Below are 19,120 nucleotides of genomic sequence, written 5' to 3'. Positions count from 1 at the left end.
ATTACAAGTTAGTTAAAATTAATGTAATAAAAATCTATTTAATCCCTCAAAACCTGTACTTCTCCAACTTTATACATATAAATTTGAAAACATGGAGGAAATGGAAAAATCCGATAAGATAAAAACACAAACTACTGAAGTTTTTAAAGAAGAAACAGATAAACAATAAAACTTTATGGTTAAAATGTTTCTATCTGGAAGTGTGGTAAACACATTTGAGAATCAGGTTTCATTTATGAATTTTAACAAAAATTTAAGGGAAAAGGCTAAAATGTATCCTAAACCAATGAGCTTTGATCAGAGAAGTTTTTTGTTGTTGTTGTTGTTGTTGTTTTGTTTTTACAGGAGATAGCAATTAACATGGTGGAGGTCTATTGCTTTCCAGGACAGGTTCTACTCCCAAGAGTATTTGGGACTTATAGTTTAAAAACAAAGAACATAAGTTGGGTGGGTAGGAAGGTGGGGATGATCATGGGAGGAGAAGCAGGATGCAGAATGAATATGATCAAAATATATTATAGGAAATACCCAAAGAATTAATAAAAAAAAGACATTTTAAACACCATCCTATAGCTAGATAATTAATTATATAAAAACTCTCATAGGAAGTATGAAAAAGGAAAATACTTCCCCAAACACCTTCAAGCTCAGCATTACCCGATACAAAATAAGACAAAGGCATTGTCAAAAAAGGAAAACTTAAGGATAATATGTCTTTTCAGAAAAAATTAACAAAATCTAGCAATATATAAATGAATAATATATCATATCAAGTAAGGGTCAGTTCAGGAATATAGTGCTGGATATTAAAAGCTCTCTTGATTTAACGGCATTGCTAAATTAAACAACCAAAACCAATGGATTCAATCATATCAATTGACACTGAGATAGTATTTTTTAAAGCAAAACAATATTCCTTTGTGATTAAAAGTAAAAGAATAACTATCAACAAGTCAGGAAAGAAACTCCCCTGACCGCCCCTTTGATCCCATAGGAATGTTCAATCTTACTGAAAGCTAATAAAGGACATCTAGGTAAGGCAGCTACAATCACAGTTAATGGCTAGAGACTAAATAATTACTATTAAAATATGAATGAAAGTGAGGATGGGCCAATTTCATTCATCCAGGTATTACAACTTCTCATATTATAATAAGAAAAAAAAGGAAAGTACACAGATTGTAAAAAAAAAAAAAGAAATCCATTTTTACTTTCAAAAAACATAACTGCCTATTTGAAAAGTGTAAAATTATCTAAAAATTCAATTATAAGAAAATATTGTTAGAAGGTGGGTTTTGGTAAACATATTTAAGAACAAATCAATGCTTATGAATATACTATGTAGAAAGGAAAGCATTAATTTTATCTCAAGATATTAAATTTACCTTTAAAAACTTTAAAGCCTTTGTGCTATTTTTAGTTTAGTTAAAGCTTTATTTATTCACTTCTTAAAGAAAACTTTTATATCTAAAACACAGAAAACATACAGCACCTTACATATCTAGGTTATAAACATAGGTAAACTACAGTAATGGCTTATTTTCTTAACCAAAATTAAATTGTTAAAGTTTAAGTTATTATAATAGGCATCTTGAATTTTGTTTTTATTAGAAAAAGCAATTACTTTATATTAGTGTTTATGAGACATCCAAAGTAGAATAAGGCATCTAGAACAGGATAAAGTTTGGCATTTGTGGTAGTTTGAATGAATAAGAATGCCCCTAATAGGTTCATATATTTCATACTTAGTCATTAGGAAGTAGAAGTGTTTGAAAAAATAGAAAGGTAGGAGGTGTGGCCTTGTTGGAGAAATTGTGTAGAAGTGGGTGGGCTTTGCGGTTTCAAAGGTCCAGGCTGAGACTCTCTATCAGCTTGTTGATCAGAAAATAGCTCTCAACTACTTCTCCAGCACCATGCCTGAGTGCCACCACACTCCCACCATGGTAATAAGGGACAAAGCCTCTGAAACTGAAAGCAAGCCCCCAATTAAATGCTTTCTTTTGTAAGAGACTCTTCACAGCAATAGAAAACTGACTAAGACAGCATTTATGACTTTATATTTTTAAACTAAAACTAGAGATGCATAATTTTAAAAAATATTTTATTATTATATAATGTATTAAGAGATAATCTGTAAACTCTAAGACGTCTGTGCAAGCCTTTGAGTAATTTTTAAAGAAAATTTAAAAAACACGTGGGATTTTTTCTTTTATAGACCTAAGATCTTACAAAACCTGCTTAATCATTTGTTTATTTTTGAAGAGGTATAGCGGTACAAAGACAGATGATAGACAGGTAACGTAAAATAAAATTATAATCCTACCAATCTTTTTGAGGGTAACAACAAGCTGATTCTAACTTAATATGAAGAGTAAGAATAGCCAAAACAATTCTTCAAAGGAAGAGGAAAGTTGAAAGATTAGTATTTTAGGATTTCCAGTACTTGCCATATAGCCAGTCATCTAGTGGATTGGTGAAGAAATAGATACAAACTAACAGAACACAAAGCCTTAAAAACACATCCACACAAACACAGTGACATAATCCTGAATTGGCCAATGATAATACAATGATTTGCCTATGAGTTGACTATAAGAAATGCACTTTGAATATTAAGAGAGAACTATTTAGGAAAATACAGGATAGAAAAAGATTTACCATGCTAACACAATTCAAAGAAGCTAAAGTAGGTCAAAAGAATCTTAGAAAGCATAAATTCCAGTGCACGAAATATCACTGGGGATAAATAAGGCTGGTGCACAATGACAAAGGAGTCAATTCATTATACAAAAATAACAATCTTAAAGTTTTATGCATGCAAAAATATACCTTCAAAATGTATGATGCAAAACCAGACAGCACTGCAAAGATATATGGATAAACTCATAACCAGACTCATTGATTTCAATATCCCATTCTCAGTAAATGATAGAACAATTAGATATTAGAAAAAAATGAGCACACAAACAGAAGCTTTGAACCATACATTTAACACTTGAGAAACAATCTACTGAAAAGCGGATTACAGCTCCCTATAATTATCCAAAATTACATATTTGAAAGTGAGATCTTAGAAAAAGAGAGCAAGAGAGCACATGTATAATCTCAGCACTAGGGATATTGGGGCAGGAGAATCACATGAGCTAAAAAGCAAGACCTAATTTCAGAAGACAAAATAAAACGTAAAGAAGATCTATGCAGTGTAAAATCAATTTCCTTTACTTAAGTTTCCTTATCCAGTGCTATGCACAGAGTAGTTCCCAGCAGTCTTACAGAGCAGGGGGAGTTCAACCACAGGATCAAGTTCCTCAGTAGTTCAGTCACCTCTCAAAAGGAGGTAATAATTCTCTTCCCCGAGTCATAAAAAAGAAAAAAATAAATAAAACTCAAACACCTCTCAACTGATTGATTCCTTATGGCTGATATCTACCTCAAGTTCAAAAACTACACAGAAGCTGCTAGGAAACAGAGCAAAAACAGTGCTGGAGCACCTCAACTCCTCTGCTCTGGAAGTAAGCATCATAGGTGAATCATCAGAGCAAACGTCATGGTCCTGCAATACTGAATGGGGAGATTAAATTTTTATTTTATTGGTAAGGTTTCCAGAAGAGGAACTATGTATAGGAGGAATGAGAACAATGCTATGCTTTAGTGACAGGGATGTTTCTTCTCTTCTGTAGCAAACCGCCCTAACCATCAATAATAGTACCAACTTGGTGCTAAAGGGAACTTTGAAAGGAGTGAAAACACTTTCCTAGAAAAATATTCTGAATTCCCAAACTAAACTTAAACTTGTAAACACTTTATTTGCGGTTACTGTGGGGGAGCAGTGGAGTGTGCCAGCGTGTGGAAGGAGCTCAGAGGGTAATCTGGTAAAGTCAGTCATCTCTTTTCACCCTTACTGGGCTTCCAGAGAGTAACCTCAGTCAGCCAGGCTTGCAGTCACATGCTTTTATCATCTCCTATCCTCTCCCAACACTCATATATGATGCTTGATGTGGCAGCAGATCTTCTGATGAGAAAGACGTTTTCCTTTCTGCCTGCCCAACATATTAAGTATAACTCAGATTTTGTAATTGTGAGAGCTACTAATTTCAGACTTATTTTAAGAGATCATATAGAAAATTCACAAAAAAGCTGGAGTGAAAATGAGTGCACTGATTCACATCTAGTACTTTCTGCACTGTTCTTTCTTTATTCACAACTCCCCAAAGAATAGAAATCTTTGCAAAAATTTCAGTTGCCTCTTGACCTGTTAAACCAAATCACATTCCTATCCAGACAATCCTTGTATGCTGGATCAGTTTTGGGCTAGAGCAATTCTGATTTATTTTTAGCAGGTAATTTGGGGCAAGAACTCTTCTCAAAGCTGCTTCTTGCTCTGTCTTGCAAGACTGCCAACCCTGCGTTTTGCACTGTGCAGAGTCAGCTCCAGCACTGCAGGTCCACTAAGTGTCAACAATAGAATGCTGCCCTAGTTGTCAGAATACAGGAAAAGAAGAGGTGAGACCTACTGAAAAAGTTTAGTGGCTTCAATGACCATCCATCTCATGATAAAACCTCAAACAACTCAAAACAACCGTGTAATTGATAACTGCTATTTAACATACTCCAGCCACTCACAAAAGCATCCCCAACTGCAGGAGACACAGAAGCTGACTGTACACACATAACCAATGGACAAGGAATGTGTCCACAAAGCAGCCTTCTGTATTCTGCTACTTCCCTTGACAGTCTTCCCTACCAAACGACTCACACTCTCACACTCAAGGTTTTGTAAATGCACCAGAGGCTAAGATGTCCAACAGCATTAACATAAAAGCTTTCGTTAGAAAGTTTACGACTCAGGTTAAGAGATTAAAGGAACAAAACCATAGAGAACACATTAAAAGCTAACACTGTGACCTGCAGTATTCAAAAGAGTGGAAAAACCTACATCTCAAGATCAACATTTCAGAAGCAGAATATTGTAAATATTCATAAGCCCCAAGATCTTTATTAAGACTTACCTCTTCATGCAAGACAACAGAACTAACCCAATCAGGTAGATAGCTTTACAACAAAGCATTCTGAAGAAATAACCGGATTAGAACGTTTAACCCTAAAAGTTTTATTTCATAAACGTATTTATATAGAGATGGACTCTGTCAAAAAGTGCCGATTTTTAAAAATCTCTTCTGCAATTTGGGGGGATGGAAAAGCATGCCTGATTTGTATATTAAAGCACAAGCATCTGTCCTACTGATGATATTCTAGGAAAGCACATTAGCATAAAATTTAACGATGTCAAATAAGTGGATGTGAAATAGGGACTGCGTAAAGACACTATTTCCAAGGCTGACAGAAACATCACTGTTTAGAAATGCAAATGAAACCATTATGTTCAATAATTATATGAAAATATGAACAGTTCAGCATGTTTTCCAGCCCTGATGGCGGTTAATGGGATGTACGCTTATGTAAATAACTACTATTAAAGCTAATGCTGAAAAAAACTAATAAATTCATACTAAAGCAACTGATTTAGTATGCTTTTAAACCCCAGCAGTGCTCACTTATTAGAAAAGAGTACGTTATTCTGTTTAGAACTCATTACTGCTACGAGTCACTGCAGCTCCATCAATTACCATGCATTAATGAAAATGGGACACATACAAAAAAATTATTGCCTCTCAGCAGTTTTCTTTAAAGACAAAATCTAGGGGTATTACCACCATGGGGCCTTCTATGGAACATATCCACATGATAATCTTTATTGCTAAAACAATACTCCTAACGCTGTCATCCTAGGGCATTTTGTTGGGAGGTGACAGAAGAACCCTTGCGCAAAATTCTTAATATTTCACAAGGTTGACCATTTCAACATCAATGGGAGGATTTTAATATTTGAATTACATTTGTAAAACCTTTACTAATATATTTTTAACACATGACTCTCTGGTCCTTTTTTTAAAGGGAATCTAAGAAATAAGAATATATGTTGGTAATTTTAAGATGTGAACAATAGGTGGCTTCGTTCCAAGACACTGTCTGTTCTAACAGATAAATCCCACTTGGTTCTGCATTATGATTCAGTGAATACTGTGCAGCCACAAGATTGGATTTTGAAGAATAAACCACCTTACACTTCATTCTTGCCAACAAGCTGGACTTTCTTATAATACATAAAATATTTAGCATAAGATAATAAGGAACTGGAAAATTCCTGGTCTTTAAAATTCTTGTTTAGCTGGAGCCTAACAGCAAGGAAATGCTGATGGAGTGAGATTGAAAACCAGAAATGTCTTTGCTCTTACTCTCCTGTCAACTACTGTACTTTATTCTGTTTCTGTAAATATAATTAAACTGACCCTCCATCTTTTTCTAGCAGTTAGAAAAACAAAACCCTTCAGAAACTAATAAATGTAAAATACAGTTGCTAGGTCTCAGACACACTGTTGCTATTAAAACGGAGTACGTGTTTACTTAAAAAGTACAGCTCTCGCAAGAATTTGATTGTACTTTCAGCTCTTATGCTTATTGATTAGAGAAACTGTTATTGTAATTGATATTTATCAGTAGGTAACAGCAGAATGCTAGATTAGGTAGGCTTTGAGGTAAGGTGTAAACTGCTGTCAGGAATCCTGTGTTCTCTAAGCAAGGAAAACTGTATCAGCAAATTATTCACATAACAGATATTACTAATGCCAGATATAGCAGTCTCTACTACAGTCGATGTAGGCAACAGCACACAAGGCACAAACTATGTCTGAGGAAAATAGATAATAAGTATATTGTAGAGTGTTATGAATAATCAACATTGATTCACGGTTTCAAAAACAAATAATAAAACAAAAAACAGCAGATAAGGAATAAGGGAAAACTTCGAGGAACAAAAAGGTGGGTAAAAAGTCTGCTACCATTGACCAATGTCAAATTCAAGGAAGAATATGTATTCCTCGTGTGAAACAGAACAAGACAAGGATGTTCTCTCAGATATATCTATTTAACATGTAACTGGAAATACTGCAGAAAGAAAAAGAAGTGGAAGACAGAAAAAAATATCTACAATTGCTTTTATTTGCAGACTGACATCATTTTATATATAAAAGTACTAAAGAACAAAGGATTTAGGAAGGTTAAAAGCTATAAGATTAATATATAAAAATTACTTGTGTTTCTAAATTTAACAATATAAAAAGTTAAAACCAAATTTAGATCAAACTTCAAAATGGGAAGGCTGTGCTGCTGTTAGCGACAATGTACTCATGAGGCCTGAACACTAAATGCCAAGACAGAGAAGGTACGGTTCCCTGACTCATGGAATGATGACTCTAGAAGGCTGGTCCATCGAGGAAATTACTATTCCCAATCTCAGTCTCTCTAGTCCCGCCAACCCCAAATCTATTCATTAAATTCTGGAAACTCATCGGACAACAATAGCTAATGATTCCCTACTTTCTGCGACGATTTGACAGAAGCACCCTTTCTTTCCTCAGCTCCACCCTGCACATACCTGAAGAGTCAAGAAAAACAAGTAGCTCAGTATGCAGCATTTCTCCAGGGACTAAAGAGTACTAAGCCAACTCTGAAGCCTTTCAAGCATGGCAGCCCTCTTGGAGAACTCCCTTCAGGCTTTAGACTAGCCATGTAGAACTGATGACCTGTGTAAATGGGCTACAATATGGAAATCTCAAAACTCTGAAAACTTTCTGCCTTCAAACACTTCTGATAATATTAATATCAACCAGTATCATAAAAAGATAATAAATGAGAGGAAAGTCATGACAGTTTTACCATTTTATCTGTAATGACACATAGTTCACATAGTCTATTAACCAACAATCACTTCATGACTATACCATTATGATGTTTAGACTTGCGAAAAACTAAAAAACCTCTTAAATGCCGAATATTGGGTATAAGTTTTAAAAAACAGAAGTTACTGTGAAAGTCTGTAACTAAAGTAAAAGTACTACTGTCTGTATGGAGAAGGCCATTCGAAGGTTAAGAATATAAAGAAAAAGTTATTCTTGATTAAAAACACAGTCATTCATTATACTCTCCAAATTCAAAATCATTACAAACAGATATGTCAAATGGACCACTGAAGAGGTATTTCAGAATAGTCCTTTATGGGAGATAAGCAACATGAAAGGCTAAAGAGAATAATGGACGTTATGAACAGTAAGTACTGTAAAACTGATTCACTGAAAGTCTGTTTAATCATGCAGGAATTGTTGGAACTTTCCTAAGTAATTTTATATAATCCTATATATATTTGATAAAACATAATCAGAACTGTTTAATTAAAAAGTATAGAAATTTTTATAAATATAGAACTACATATACTATAAATATATACTATATAATTACATATGTGTTATCTATATGTTATATGTTATGTACTATATATATATATTACTTAATATACACACATGGGAAGTTTTGTTTTAAGTTCACTTTACTGCATATGTGAACACTGAAAAGAAATAGCTATCCTATCCAAGAGTGCCATATAAACTTTATAGCAATAGTACTAATAATTACTTGAATTTCAGTTTCTCTCACTGGAAAGCAATAAAGAAACGGTTCTCTAGAATCAAGTGCTAAGGACTCATATCTGGAGTTTTTCAAGAAAGCAAAACCAAGCCTATAAAAGGAAACTACTGATTTATTCTAAAATGAGTATACCACAGATGTGAAAAGATCCCAGTCAATATACCAGAAAAATACCTATAAGTGTACCTAGAATAATACTAAGTATTTGTGAGCCCCTCCCCTGAGGACCTCCAACTGCCAGCTTCCACCCATAGAACACTCTAACTACTGAACCATGCCCTCACTCTACAGAGTAAAAAGCCCAATCTCCTGGACTTGAAATCTCACCAATATCCAATACCCTGGAAAGGTCCATCCCGCTCCCCAAGAAACTCTACCGTTTCTCACCAAAGCAGGGGCAGCTACCCTCTTGGGTTTTTCTCTCCAAATAAATCTCTTGTGTGAGATTTGTTGTGGGGTGTGATTCTGTGGTATTCCTTGGCTCCCGACTGCCAGGATACCTGTCCTTTTGAGCTGTAACGCTTACAGTAATATTAAAAATTGATGTCCACAAATGTATTACTACCTAGTCAAGGAAGTAAAGATACAGACTATGACAGAAAATGGCACCTAAAAGCACAATAAAGTTTACAAATACAATTTTTAACAAATGCATCAAATGGTTCTTTTACTTTATACTGAGGAAAAAACACCAGAGAATGGGGTACCTTTTAATACTTTCCTACTTCACTCAGACTTCCATAGCCAAGACTTGAAGATGAAGCATCTTAAGCATCAACTGATTTTCTCACAGTTCTGGATTCGACATTCCAGGATCCTGGTTAGGTTTCATATGTGCTGTCTTATGAGTTGCCTTGCGGCTGTGTCCTGTACATTGGTGGGAAGGCAAGCTGGGATCTCAAGCTCTACATGATCAGGGCACACCTACCACTGTGACCTCATTTAACCTTAAGATCTCCTAGAGACCCTATCCAGCTATGGTCACACCAGGGATTAAAACCTCAATGTACAAATTTGGGACAGACACAGTTTGGTCTATACCAAAAGCTACAATAACAAATAATAAATGAACTTGGAACACTCAGAACTAAGGGTAAAAGGGTAAAATTAAAACAACCCAGAAATCACTCCTCCAAATAAATAAGTTACCTTTTAGCTAAAAACTGTCTCTTTCTCGAAGCCTTCACTCTTCCTCAAGCATAAAACTGTTATAAATTGCATCCTTCCTAAAATGCCACTGTAACGCTTAACTGTTCCACGACTTCTTTAAAGTCATACTGGTACAAAAAAGGCAAGATTTGACTCCAAATTTTCAATTCAGGGGGGATGGCTTAGGAAATAAAAGAACTTGCTACCAAACCTGACCACCTGAGTTCCATCCCTGGGGCCACATAATGAAAGGAGAGATCTTATCCTGCCAGTTGTCCTCAGACTTCCATATGCGTGCTGTTGTGTACACACAGACAGACACACACATACACACACACACATATACATGCACACAAATAAGTGTGTTTAGAAAAAAACTGAAGCAAGAACTATTCCAAGTGTCCATAGCTAGCTAGAGAATAGGAAGACATATAAATTAAGGCAGATAGTGTGTGTGAATTGCTTCAGACTCAAATAGTGTATTTATTTGATTACAACAAATAAGTTATATTCAGACTGCAAATACAACTTATTAAGAATGATGTTTTAAAGACACCAGAATAAACAAAACTGATCAAAGGACCAATGCTAAAGAAAAAAAAACTGTAGTAAGGGGGGAAAAGCAAACACTCTTTCCTAGCTATTCTGTAGGAGCCATAGAAGGGGTCATCCAAAGGAAGGTCACCAGTCATTTGACACTAGCAATGCACAGACTTGAATGTCAAAATCAGGACCTATTTGAAGCTGGGCCAAATAATCAACAGGCTGAGGCAGGTGGACTGCAAGTTCAAAGAATGCCCGATTAGAGGCTGAGTGTAAAGTCTGTCTGGGAAAGCTTTGCTAGACACTGTCTTAAAGTTGTTTTGAAAATGTGTCTGGGAATAAGGCTTAGTGGTCCAGTACTTGTCTAGTATATTTGAGGCTCTGGGTTTGATCACCAGTACTGAAGAAAAAAAAAAACATTTGATCTTTTAAAGCTATAGAAAGGTATTAAAAGGCAAGTGATGTAATAACACTAGTATTTAAGAAAGTGATGGAACATTCTTAAAGAACAGTTAGACTGTAGATATAAACACAAGAACACCACAACCATGCAGGAATGCAGTGAGGGACACTGAAAAGGACAATAGGCTCAGAATGTGTCACAGGGAGCACAGGAAATACTGAAATCGAAACCCAAGAACCTGTACAACATGACTACCCATATGTAGTCTCTTACGAAAACAGTTTTAAAAGCTTCAGATACAAAACAATATAGATATATATTAGACCTTTTTATAAAGTTATGCTTCAACAGAGGGTTACTAATATTGGACATGTCACCAGTGCTGAAAGAGTTTAGCATAATGGAGAGAGGGGTCAAAGTTCCCTTTTGGCTCTGCACCATGCTGTCCCAGTCACTGCTCCAGACGCAGAGGTCTCCTTCCCTTACTCATCAGGCTGTCACAAAGAAGGAAAAGTATGAGGAAGTGCTCTGTTCATGACAGGAACTTGCAAACGTAAGATGTGTAGTGACAGAAGTACTAAAGAGAACAGAAGGCAACACAGTGTTATGTTGATGCCTAAAATCATGAGACCTGTTATATAATCACTTCCTTTAAAACTAAAGTCTGTACATTTTATCTAGATGATTAAATTCAATATTATTGGCCATCTTCAGTTTTTATGTGCTTTTAAAAGTTTTCTTGTCATTGATTTTCTCAATTTCAATATTTTCGCTATAGTTCTATTTGCTACAAACAATTTTTTGTTTCTAAACTGTAGTGGAATTAAATGTACAAATAGCAAGTGGTGAATTTATTATCCTCAAGAACCCTCTTATAGGGAACGTATACACATAGGTGAGCAGGACAACCTACAAGTGCTTTCTCAATTAGTTTCAGAAAACCCAACTGTACAGATAGTCTGCTATCAAAAAGTAACTTAAATATGGGATGAACCAAAATGAAATTAAGCATACAGATAAGTTAATAGAATTATATTATTTTCTACAAATATTTGCTATCAATTCCTTCTACCCTGTAGTTACCATTAGTAGCTAAATACTTTTAAGAGAAAATAATCTTATTTATCTATTTGTGCCAGGAATTAAATCTAGGACCTTGTTTAACCAAGCAAGCACTCTGCCACTGAGCTATATGTCTAGCCCAACAAATAATCTTCCAGACAATGAATGGTTTAGAGGACAACAAAAGTAACCAGTAAAGATCAGTTTTCCCCTGAAGTGAGATTGTTTCCCTACAACATTCATTAGCAGAAAGAATTATTGTCTGTTAATTCTGACTTATAATGACCTTCCGTGACAGCAAACAATAACATTATGGCCCCAAACCTACTAGATACACACAGCATTATGCAGTAAGCAAAATGGCCTCAAGCAACACAGCGCCTATAGTAATTTACTTTAAAGATTCATTTTGTATGTTTATATTTATATGTGTCTTTGCATGTATGTGTAGGGCCCATGGAGGCCAGAAGAGGGTGTCAAATTCCCTGAACCTGGAGTTACAGGTGGTTGTGAGCCACTTGATGTGGGTGCTCACAGCTGTTCAAATAACTAAAAATAAGTGACAGTGAGTGCTCAGCTACGGATCAACCCCCACACTCAAGATTCAGGGATCATAGTACAAAAGTGGGTGGGGTAAATATAAGACGGAAGGATAAAGAGGAATGCTCTGAAATACTGTTCCTTCGATGGGACATGGCTGCTGTGTAGATGAACACATAGGAGCCATGTTTAGCCTCACACGACCAGCAGAAGTTAGTTAAAAATCCACCATGGAGGGGAAAGGACTCCACCAGGGAGTGGAGAGGAATCCCCAACCTTGAAGTTATTGATAACTGAAGACTACTGGGGCAGAGGCAGTTTTCTTCAGAGGTTGTCTATGTTTCTGTGGATAACCACACACCCATGTGTACAAAGCAGCACTAAACAGATTCAATCTCTCCCTCGCTCTCTCTCTCTCTCTCTCTCTCTCTCTCTCACACACACACACACACACACACACACACACACACACAGCATCAAGTTGGAAGATGTATCCTGGGATAATGGGGGAAAATGAAGGGAAGGAGGGAACATATATGAGCAAAATAAATTATACACATGTATGAAATTTAAAGAGAATGAATTTTTAAAACAGAGGGGGAAGCGCTTGGTTTCCAACGAAGCAATGCAAAAAGAAGCCCAAATAGACAAACAAACTCTGCCAAAACAAAAACACTAACAACAAAAAATTCTTTGTTTCCTTCAGTGAGTAACAAACAGATACAAGCTAAGTTTTCTTTCACAGAGCTTAGAAGCCAGCCAAGAACTTATATAATATACTAAAAACCTTCCAAATACTAGTGAAAAGGAAGCACGGAAATAAAAACCAAAAGGAACAATCATCCCCTGCTCATGCTCACAAGACAAGTGCCATCTTTTAGTCAGTGCCTACTACAGAACTTGGTAAGATTCTTTACAGGTGTGATAAAAAAAAATTTCAAATTCTAATAAGCCTGTCAAGCAGGCATTATAGATAAAAGGGAGTATTAGATGCAAAAGGAATCACTTTTCAGAGTGGAGATATTGTTCGGTAGTACAACATTTGCTGAAGTACTGAATTCAGTCTCCAATCCTATGATCAGTGGGGTTCAGGTGCTGTTCCCCAGTACTAGTTGGGAAAGTATTTAGTGAGCAGGCATCACAACCTGAGTTCAGATCTCTAACATAATTGTCAATAGCATGTACTACAATCCCAGCGGTGGGTAGGTGGAGAAAGACAGATTCTTGAGATCACTGGCCAGTTCATCCAGCCCAATCTAGCTCCAGATTCAATGAGAGACTGTTTCAAAAATGAGGTGGACAGTGACTAAGGAAAACACCTGACGTCCACCTGTGGTGCCTTCAAATATATGAGCATATCTGCATGGACAAATGCACCACATGCATGTGTGCAACACACACACACGGGTCGGGAGAATGGTGACACAAAGTCATTTAGTAGCCTTCTTATGTAGTCAATGAAAACAAGAAATGTTTTTACTCTAACATGCACTGTGCTTCAGATATTTGCTATCACGGTTCAGAACATAGTAATGCTACCAGACATCAGACCTCACTCTCCTTCTACAAGCTTTTACTAACACCATCAATCTGAGTCATTCTCAAGAAATACAAGTTCAAATATTAATTAACTTTACTAATGAATACACCCATTACAACTTAAAATATTCACATGCATGCATGTTTCAGAATTAGAGTTGTTGGTCAAATTTCTCTTTAGGTCTCTTAAAGATTCTCTCTTGTTTCACACACACTCAGGTAGGCAAAGTTCCACAAGGCTCAAGAGACCCACGTGGCAGTGGAAATGCCATATTTATTTATACTTCTAAGGTCTTAAAGCATAGTATTCCTTGTTTAAAGACTAAAAATTATAAGAACGTTTATGTTTATATATATATATATATATATATATGCTATCACATGTCATATCCTTATGCAAACATGCAAAATAACTTTCTTTTCCACTAATGAATTAGTCTGTATTGTTAATCCATTATTATCCCTTAAAAGAAAAACTAATTTGGTATACCATACCTTAAAAATGCCCCAAACTACAATTCGTTGGTATATTGCCATGGTGCCCCACACAGAAATGAACTTTAAAATGAACTGAGATTATCTGACTTCATGTAGATGAAAGAGTCTGAACCATTCATGTGTGATAGGTAAATGTATGCGTAGTTAAAATTATATTGTTTTAAATTACAAGCTCATTTTATGTTTCAGAGTTTTATGGAGTTTTATGTACTGTAAAATCATCTGTATTAACCTCTGACAGGTTTATTCTATTAAGGAGATTTGTACCTGGGCAATATACTTGTAACAAAAATCCTGAGTATCATTGTTAGTATCATTTCTTTCTCCCCTTTTGACAATAAACTTCTATAAACATGACCTACCATTTGTGATTTAAAATGCCTCAAGAGGGATTACAGCAACTAATCTATTTTAATTGTTGCTAATACCCCAACATTTACTTCAGTCCTCATTCACAATTCAAAATAAGTGCTGACACCAACTCCCTGCTTACTGTATATGAAACAGTTCTAAGTCTATGAGCTCATGTATATCTTTCCCTTTCTCTGAAGAGAGTTAAACAATGAGTATTTTAGGCTAAGCAAACCCTGGGGTCTTGAACGCAACTACCTGTGGAAGTTAGAGCACAGAAGTAGCCACAGACATAAGGGACACAGCTAAATTTAGTTACTATCACTCTGGATTCAGGCTACAGAAGTAATGTGTTTGTGTTGAGTCTTGAGCTAAGTCCTGGAGGAAACACTAAATATTGTGCCACTCCACTTCACTTGCGCTGTCTTAACACCCTGCTTTCCAGAAGAAACCATTCATGGCCTTGATAAGTTTATACAGCTTAAGCACTGAAAACACCATTCTTCACAGAGTACTAATGTCACTGCCCACTGAAATGACATGCTACCTTCTTAGAAAGCTAAATAAGTATCTTAAGTATTAATACAACAAACAAGGACTTACTCTGGCTGTCCAGCCTTTCAAATATTCTAATACTAATCTCTCTTACCTTCTTTCCTCAAATTAATTCTGATGCCACTGGATGCAATACATCTTGTCCCAAGAAAGTCAAAATATTTCTTTGTTTCCATAGAAAAAGTAAGTTCTATATCCTCTTAGTATATCACTCACTACTTGCAACACTATCCAAATCAGACAACTAACTGTCTGTGCTTAACCTTCTCAGCCTCTTTCATGTCAGAGCAAACCCACATGATATCAGTAATATCATACAGCACTATCACGTGAGGGATGGGAGGACTCCCCAATAAAATTCCTTTATTTTCTTTTTACATGGAGAGGACTTACAGTTGCCCTTTCTTCCTGCCCTAATTTAAATGTGGTCCTTTGAACTCGAACAGACATTAGAAGCTAGAACTGTAGAGCTGCCAACACTGATAACTTTAAACCCGCAAATCAATACCAGAGGTCATTTCTCTCCAGTTCTTACGTGAAAACAGACCTTTAAATGGAAATGTCATTGGATTTCTAAACTACTATTTTGTGAAAGTGCTATCCAAATTGTGTTCTGAATTTTCAGTAAACAGCATTTCTCTAACAAGGAGAAAAAAAACAGCAGAACATGGTCTCTGTCCTGAGGGCTGACATTCTTGGAACAATGAAGTCAAAAAAAGCCAAAAGAGGCCCAAGATGATGGACCCATGGAGGGATGGAGAGTCAGACAGACAGATAAACAGACAGAGTCAGAGAAAGAGAGACAGAGAGATGTCAGAGAGAGAAGTCAGAGTGAGACACACACAGAGAAAGAGAATGGGAAAAAAAAACTTACTATCATAGTGTCATTAAACCTTATTAATGATCTACTGTACAAATTAAGAAGTAAAAACTCTAACTGTATTAATTTTCTATCATATGATTCTATTGTGTGAAAACAAGTTCAGAACTCATTTTATATTAACAGTTTTGTGATTTTTCAAGCTAGTTAATTTATCTTTATGATTAGATTTCTCTAATATTTTAAATGCATTATTATCAATATAAGAGATTGTTTGTCACTTGCAGAATTTTTTAAAAAATAACCATGAAGTTAGTAATGATTCTGACAGTAAGGACAAGGACTCTTTCAAGCGTTCACACTGCTTTAGCTGAAAGATCCATCATTCTTTGTTTAAGGACAACTGCTTCTCTCTTTGATCTATGACATTATACAATTCTACCCAACCAAGAGAAAGTTCATAAGTACGGTTATTTTAATTCACATATCCCTCTAAGTAGAACTTTTTAATTTAAATACGTTTGTACTGGGGCTAGAGATATGATTCAGAGGTTAAGAATGCTTACTGCTCTTCCAAAAGTACTTAGCACCAATACGGGGTGGCTAATAATCAATTGTTACTGCAGCTCCAGGGAATCCTTTCTCTGACCTCCATGGGCATATGCTCTCACAAACACAAAGCCCCACACACATACAACATAATTTAAACAAAAAGTCAGTCTTACATACTGTGTTTATTTTTGTACAAACCATGCACTACGTACATGGGTACATACACACACACATGCATTCTCAATACTTCTAAATTTAAATTGCAAAGTTTTCTGCTTCATGACATTGCTTATTGGTTTTATACTATAGTGTAAGCATTTATCAGCTACAATGGCTATATACACTATAAGCTGTTGTTCTGGCTTCTAGATTTTTTTTTCATTTCATGTTTATAACAGAACAGGATTCCTTTCAACTGTTTTAAACTTTACCTAGGAAGAATTCTAAATATGAGGAAGTTAAGCCTCTATTATAGTAGTGGGGGATTTAATGAAGATGCAACGTTTTGTGGTAAAGCCCAAATTTCTTATTGTCTGTTTTAGTTGATAAATGTGTTCTGCACGAGCAATAACAGCAGCAGAACAGCTGGATGGCCTTATCAAGCACAAAGGAAGCAACAGCACATGCTGCTAAGTGTCTTTCTGATTGCCCAGAAATGGCAGCACATGCAGATTTATTCCCTGTTATAAATTAGAACAATTATTTCTCTGGAGTATACAATTTCTTCATACAAGAGTCAAACTTACTGTACATAAAAATGAAAGAAACTTTCAAAAGGATATCTTCCCTTTCTTTGATGATCAGTTCATTCTGCTCTTCCAACTGCCGGATCTTCTTCTCAAAGGATTCCTGCTCGGTTTTCAGTCGTTCCTCTGTCACTTCCTTTTCTTCACTTACTCTAAAAGAAATAACAAAAAAAAAAAAAGAGGGAAAAATAAAAGTTCACCAGAATAAAGACACATATCTACAGCTTCAGCTCACCCAAACTACATTTCTGATTCATGATGTAAGTGGAGACTGCTCATTCATTCCCTGGCTGTCCAGACCCGAATAATCACACATAAACTATATTAAGTACAACACTGTTTGGCCTATTAGCTCAGGCTTCTTATTAACTAACTCATACATCTGAAATTAACCCATTTCTATTAATCTATGTATCACCACAGACTATGGCCTATTGGTAAGGTTCCAGATTTCTAGCATCTTTCTCCTTCAACAGCTACATGGCATCTCTCTGACTCTACCTACTCTACATATCACTGTTCGGATTTCTCACCTGACTTTATTCTGCCCTTCCATGTGCCAAAGTGGCTTCTTCATTAACCAATAGAAATAAAACATATATAAAGCATACAGAGGGGAATCCCACATCATCTCCCCTTTCCTGTCTAAATAAAAAGGAATGTTTTTAGCTTTAACCCAGTAAAATTACATATAACAAAACAGGTATCAAGCAATAATTATAGTTACAATATTTCTTTGTGAGTCCGAAGTTTCGTATCTAATTTGTCTTTTATCATCACTAAGGAAAACAATAACTATCTGTCTTCAACTCCATCAAGGACCCAAAAAGGATATATATTACCTAAGTACACAGGAAGTGCATTGTAAGCAACTTCCAAAACTCTAGAATTGACAGAGACATCTCACAGCCTAGACAGTCACTCAAACTTCTGTAAAGTTGGGGAATCCATCTTTAGCCTACAGGCCCATAGTATCTGGCAGACCTTTCCATGAAGCAGGAAATGTGAAAGGCTGTATTTCCTATATTGGCAGTTTGTCAGTCACTTTCTTCTCTGTCCTGCAGAATGTCTGGCAGTTTCCTGTGTGAAGCAGGAATCCTGAAGGACCATCCTGTCTTTTTTTTTTTTTTTTTTTTTTTTTTTTTTTTTTTTTTTTATTTATTTATTAAGGATTTCTGCCTCGTCCCCACAACCGCTTCCCATTTCCCTCCCCCTCCCCCGATCAAGTCCCCCCCCCCCCTCATCTGCTCGAAGAGCAATCAGGGTTCCCTGACCTGTGAGAAGCCCAAGGACTGCCCACCTCTATCCAGGTCTCGTAAGGTGAGCATTCAAACTGCCTAGGCTCCCACAAAGCCAGTACGTGCAGTAGGATCAAAAACCCACTGCAATTGTTCTTGAATTCTCAGTATTCCTCATTGTCCGCTATGTTCAGCTAGTCCAGATTTATCCCATGCTTTTTCAGACCTAGGCCAGCTGGCCTTGGTGAGATCCCAATAGAACATCCCCATTGTCTTAGTGTGTGGGTGCACCCCTCGTGGTCCTGAGTTCCTTGCTCGTGCTCCGTCTCCTTCTGCTCCTGATTTGGACCTTGAGATTTCTGTCCGGTGCTCCCGTGTGGGTCTCTGTCTCTGTCTCCTTTCATCGCCTGATGAAGGTTAATATTCCTGAGGATGCCTATGTGTTTGTCTTTGGATTCGCCTTATTTAGCTTCTCTAGGAACATGAATTATAGGCTCAATGTCCTTTATTTATGGCTAGAAACCAAATATGAGTGAGTACATCCCATGTTCCTCTTTTTGGGTCTGGCTTACCTCACTCAGGA

General features: G+C 36.2%; 1 protein-coding gene across 4 annotated transcripts in view; it reads right to left on the bottom strand.

The window, feature by feature from the left end:
* The window catches only part of LOC121441907 (protein hinderin-like), a 247,357-nt gene that overhangs the window by 183,584 nt on the left and 44,653 nt on the right, over positions 1 to 19,120 (bottom strand). For all 4 annotated transcript variants that reach the window (XM_041643315.1, XM_041643316.1, XM_041643317.1 and 1 more), the window contains exon 5: positions 17,336 to 17,451. In XM_041643315.1, the coding sequence (XP_041499249.1) occupies positions 17,336 to 17,451 (116 nt within the window). The remainder of the gene's footprint in view (positions 1 to 17,335; positions 17,452 to 19,120) is intronic.

This window comes from Microtus oregoni, unplaced genomic scaffold (assembly GCF_018167655.1).
Source record: "Microtus oregoni isolate MIOR12 unplaced genomic scaffold, Mior012 000083F_ref0000379, whole genome shotgun sequence".
Classification (NCBI taxonomy): Eukaryota; Metazoa; Chordata; class Mammalia; order Rodentia; family Cricetidae; genus Microtus; species Microtus oregoni.
The sequence above is the reverse complement of the archived record's forward strand: the minus strand, read 5'-3'. Positions and strand labels throughout refer to the sequence as shown.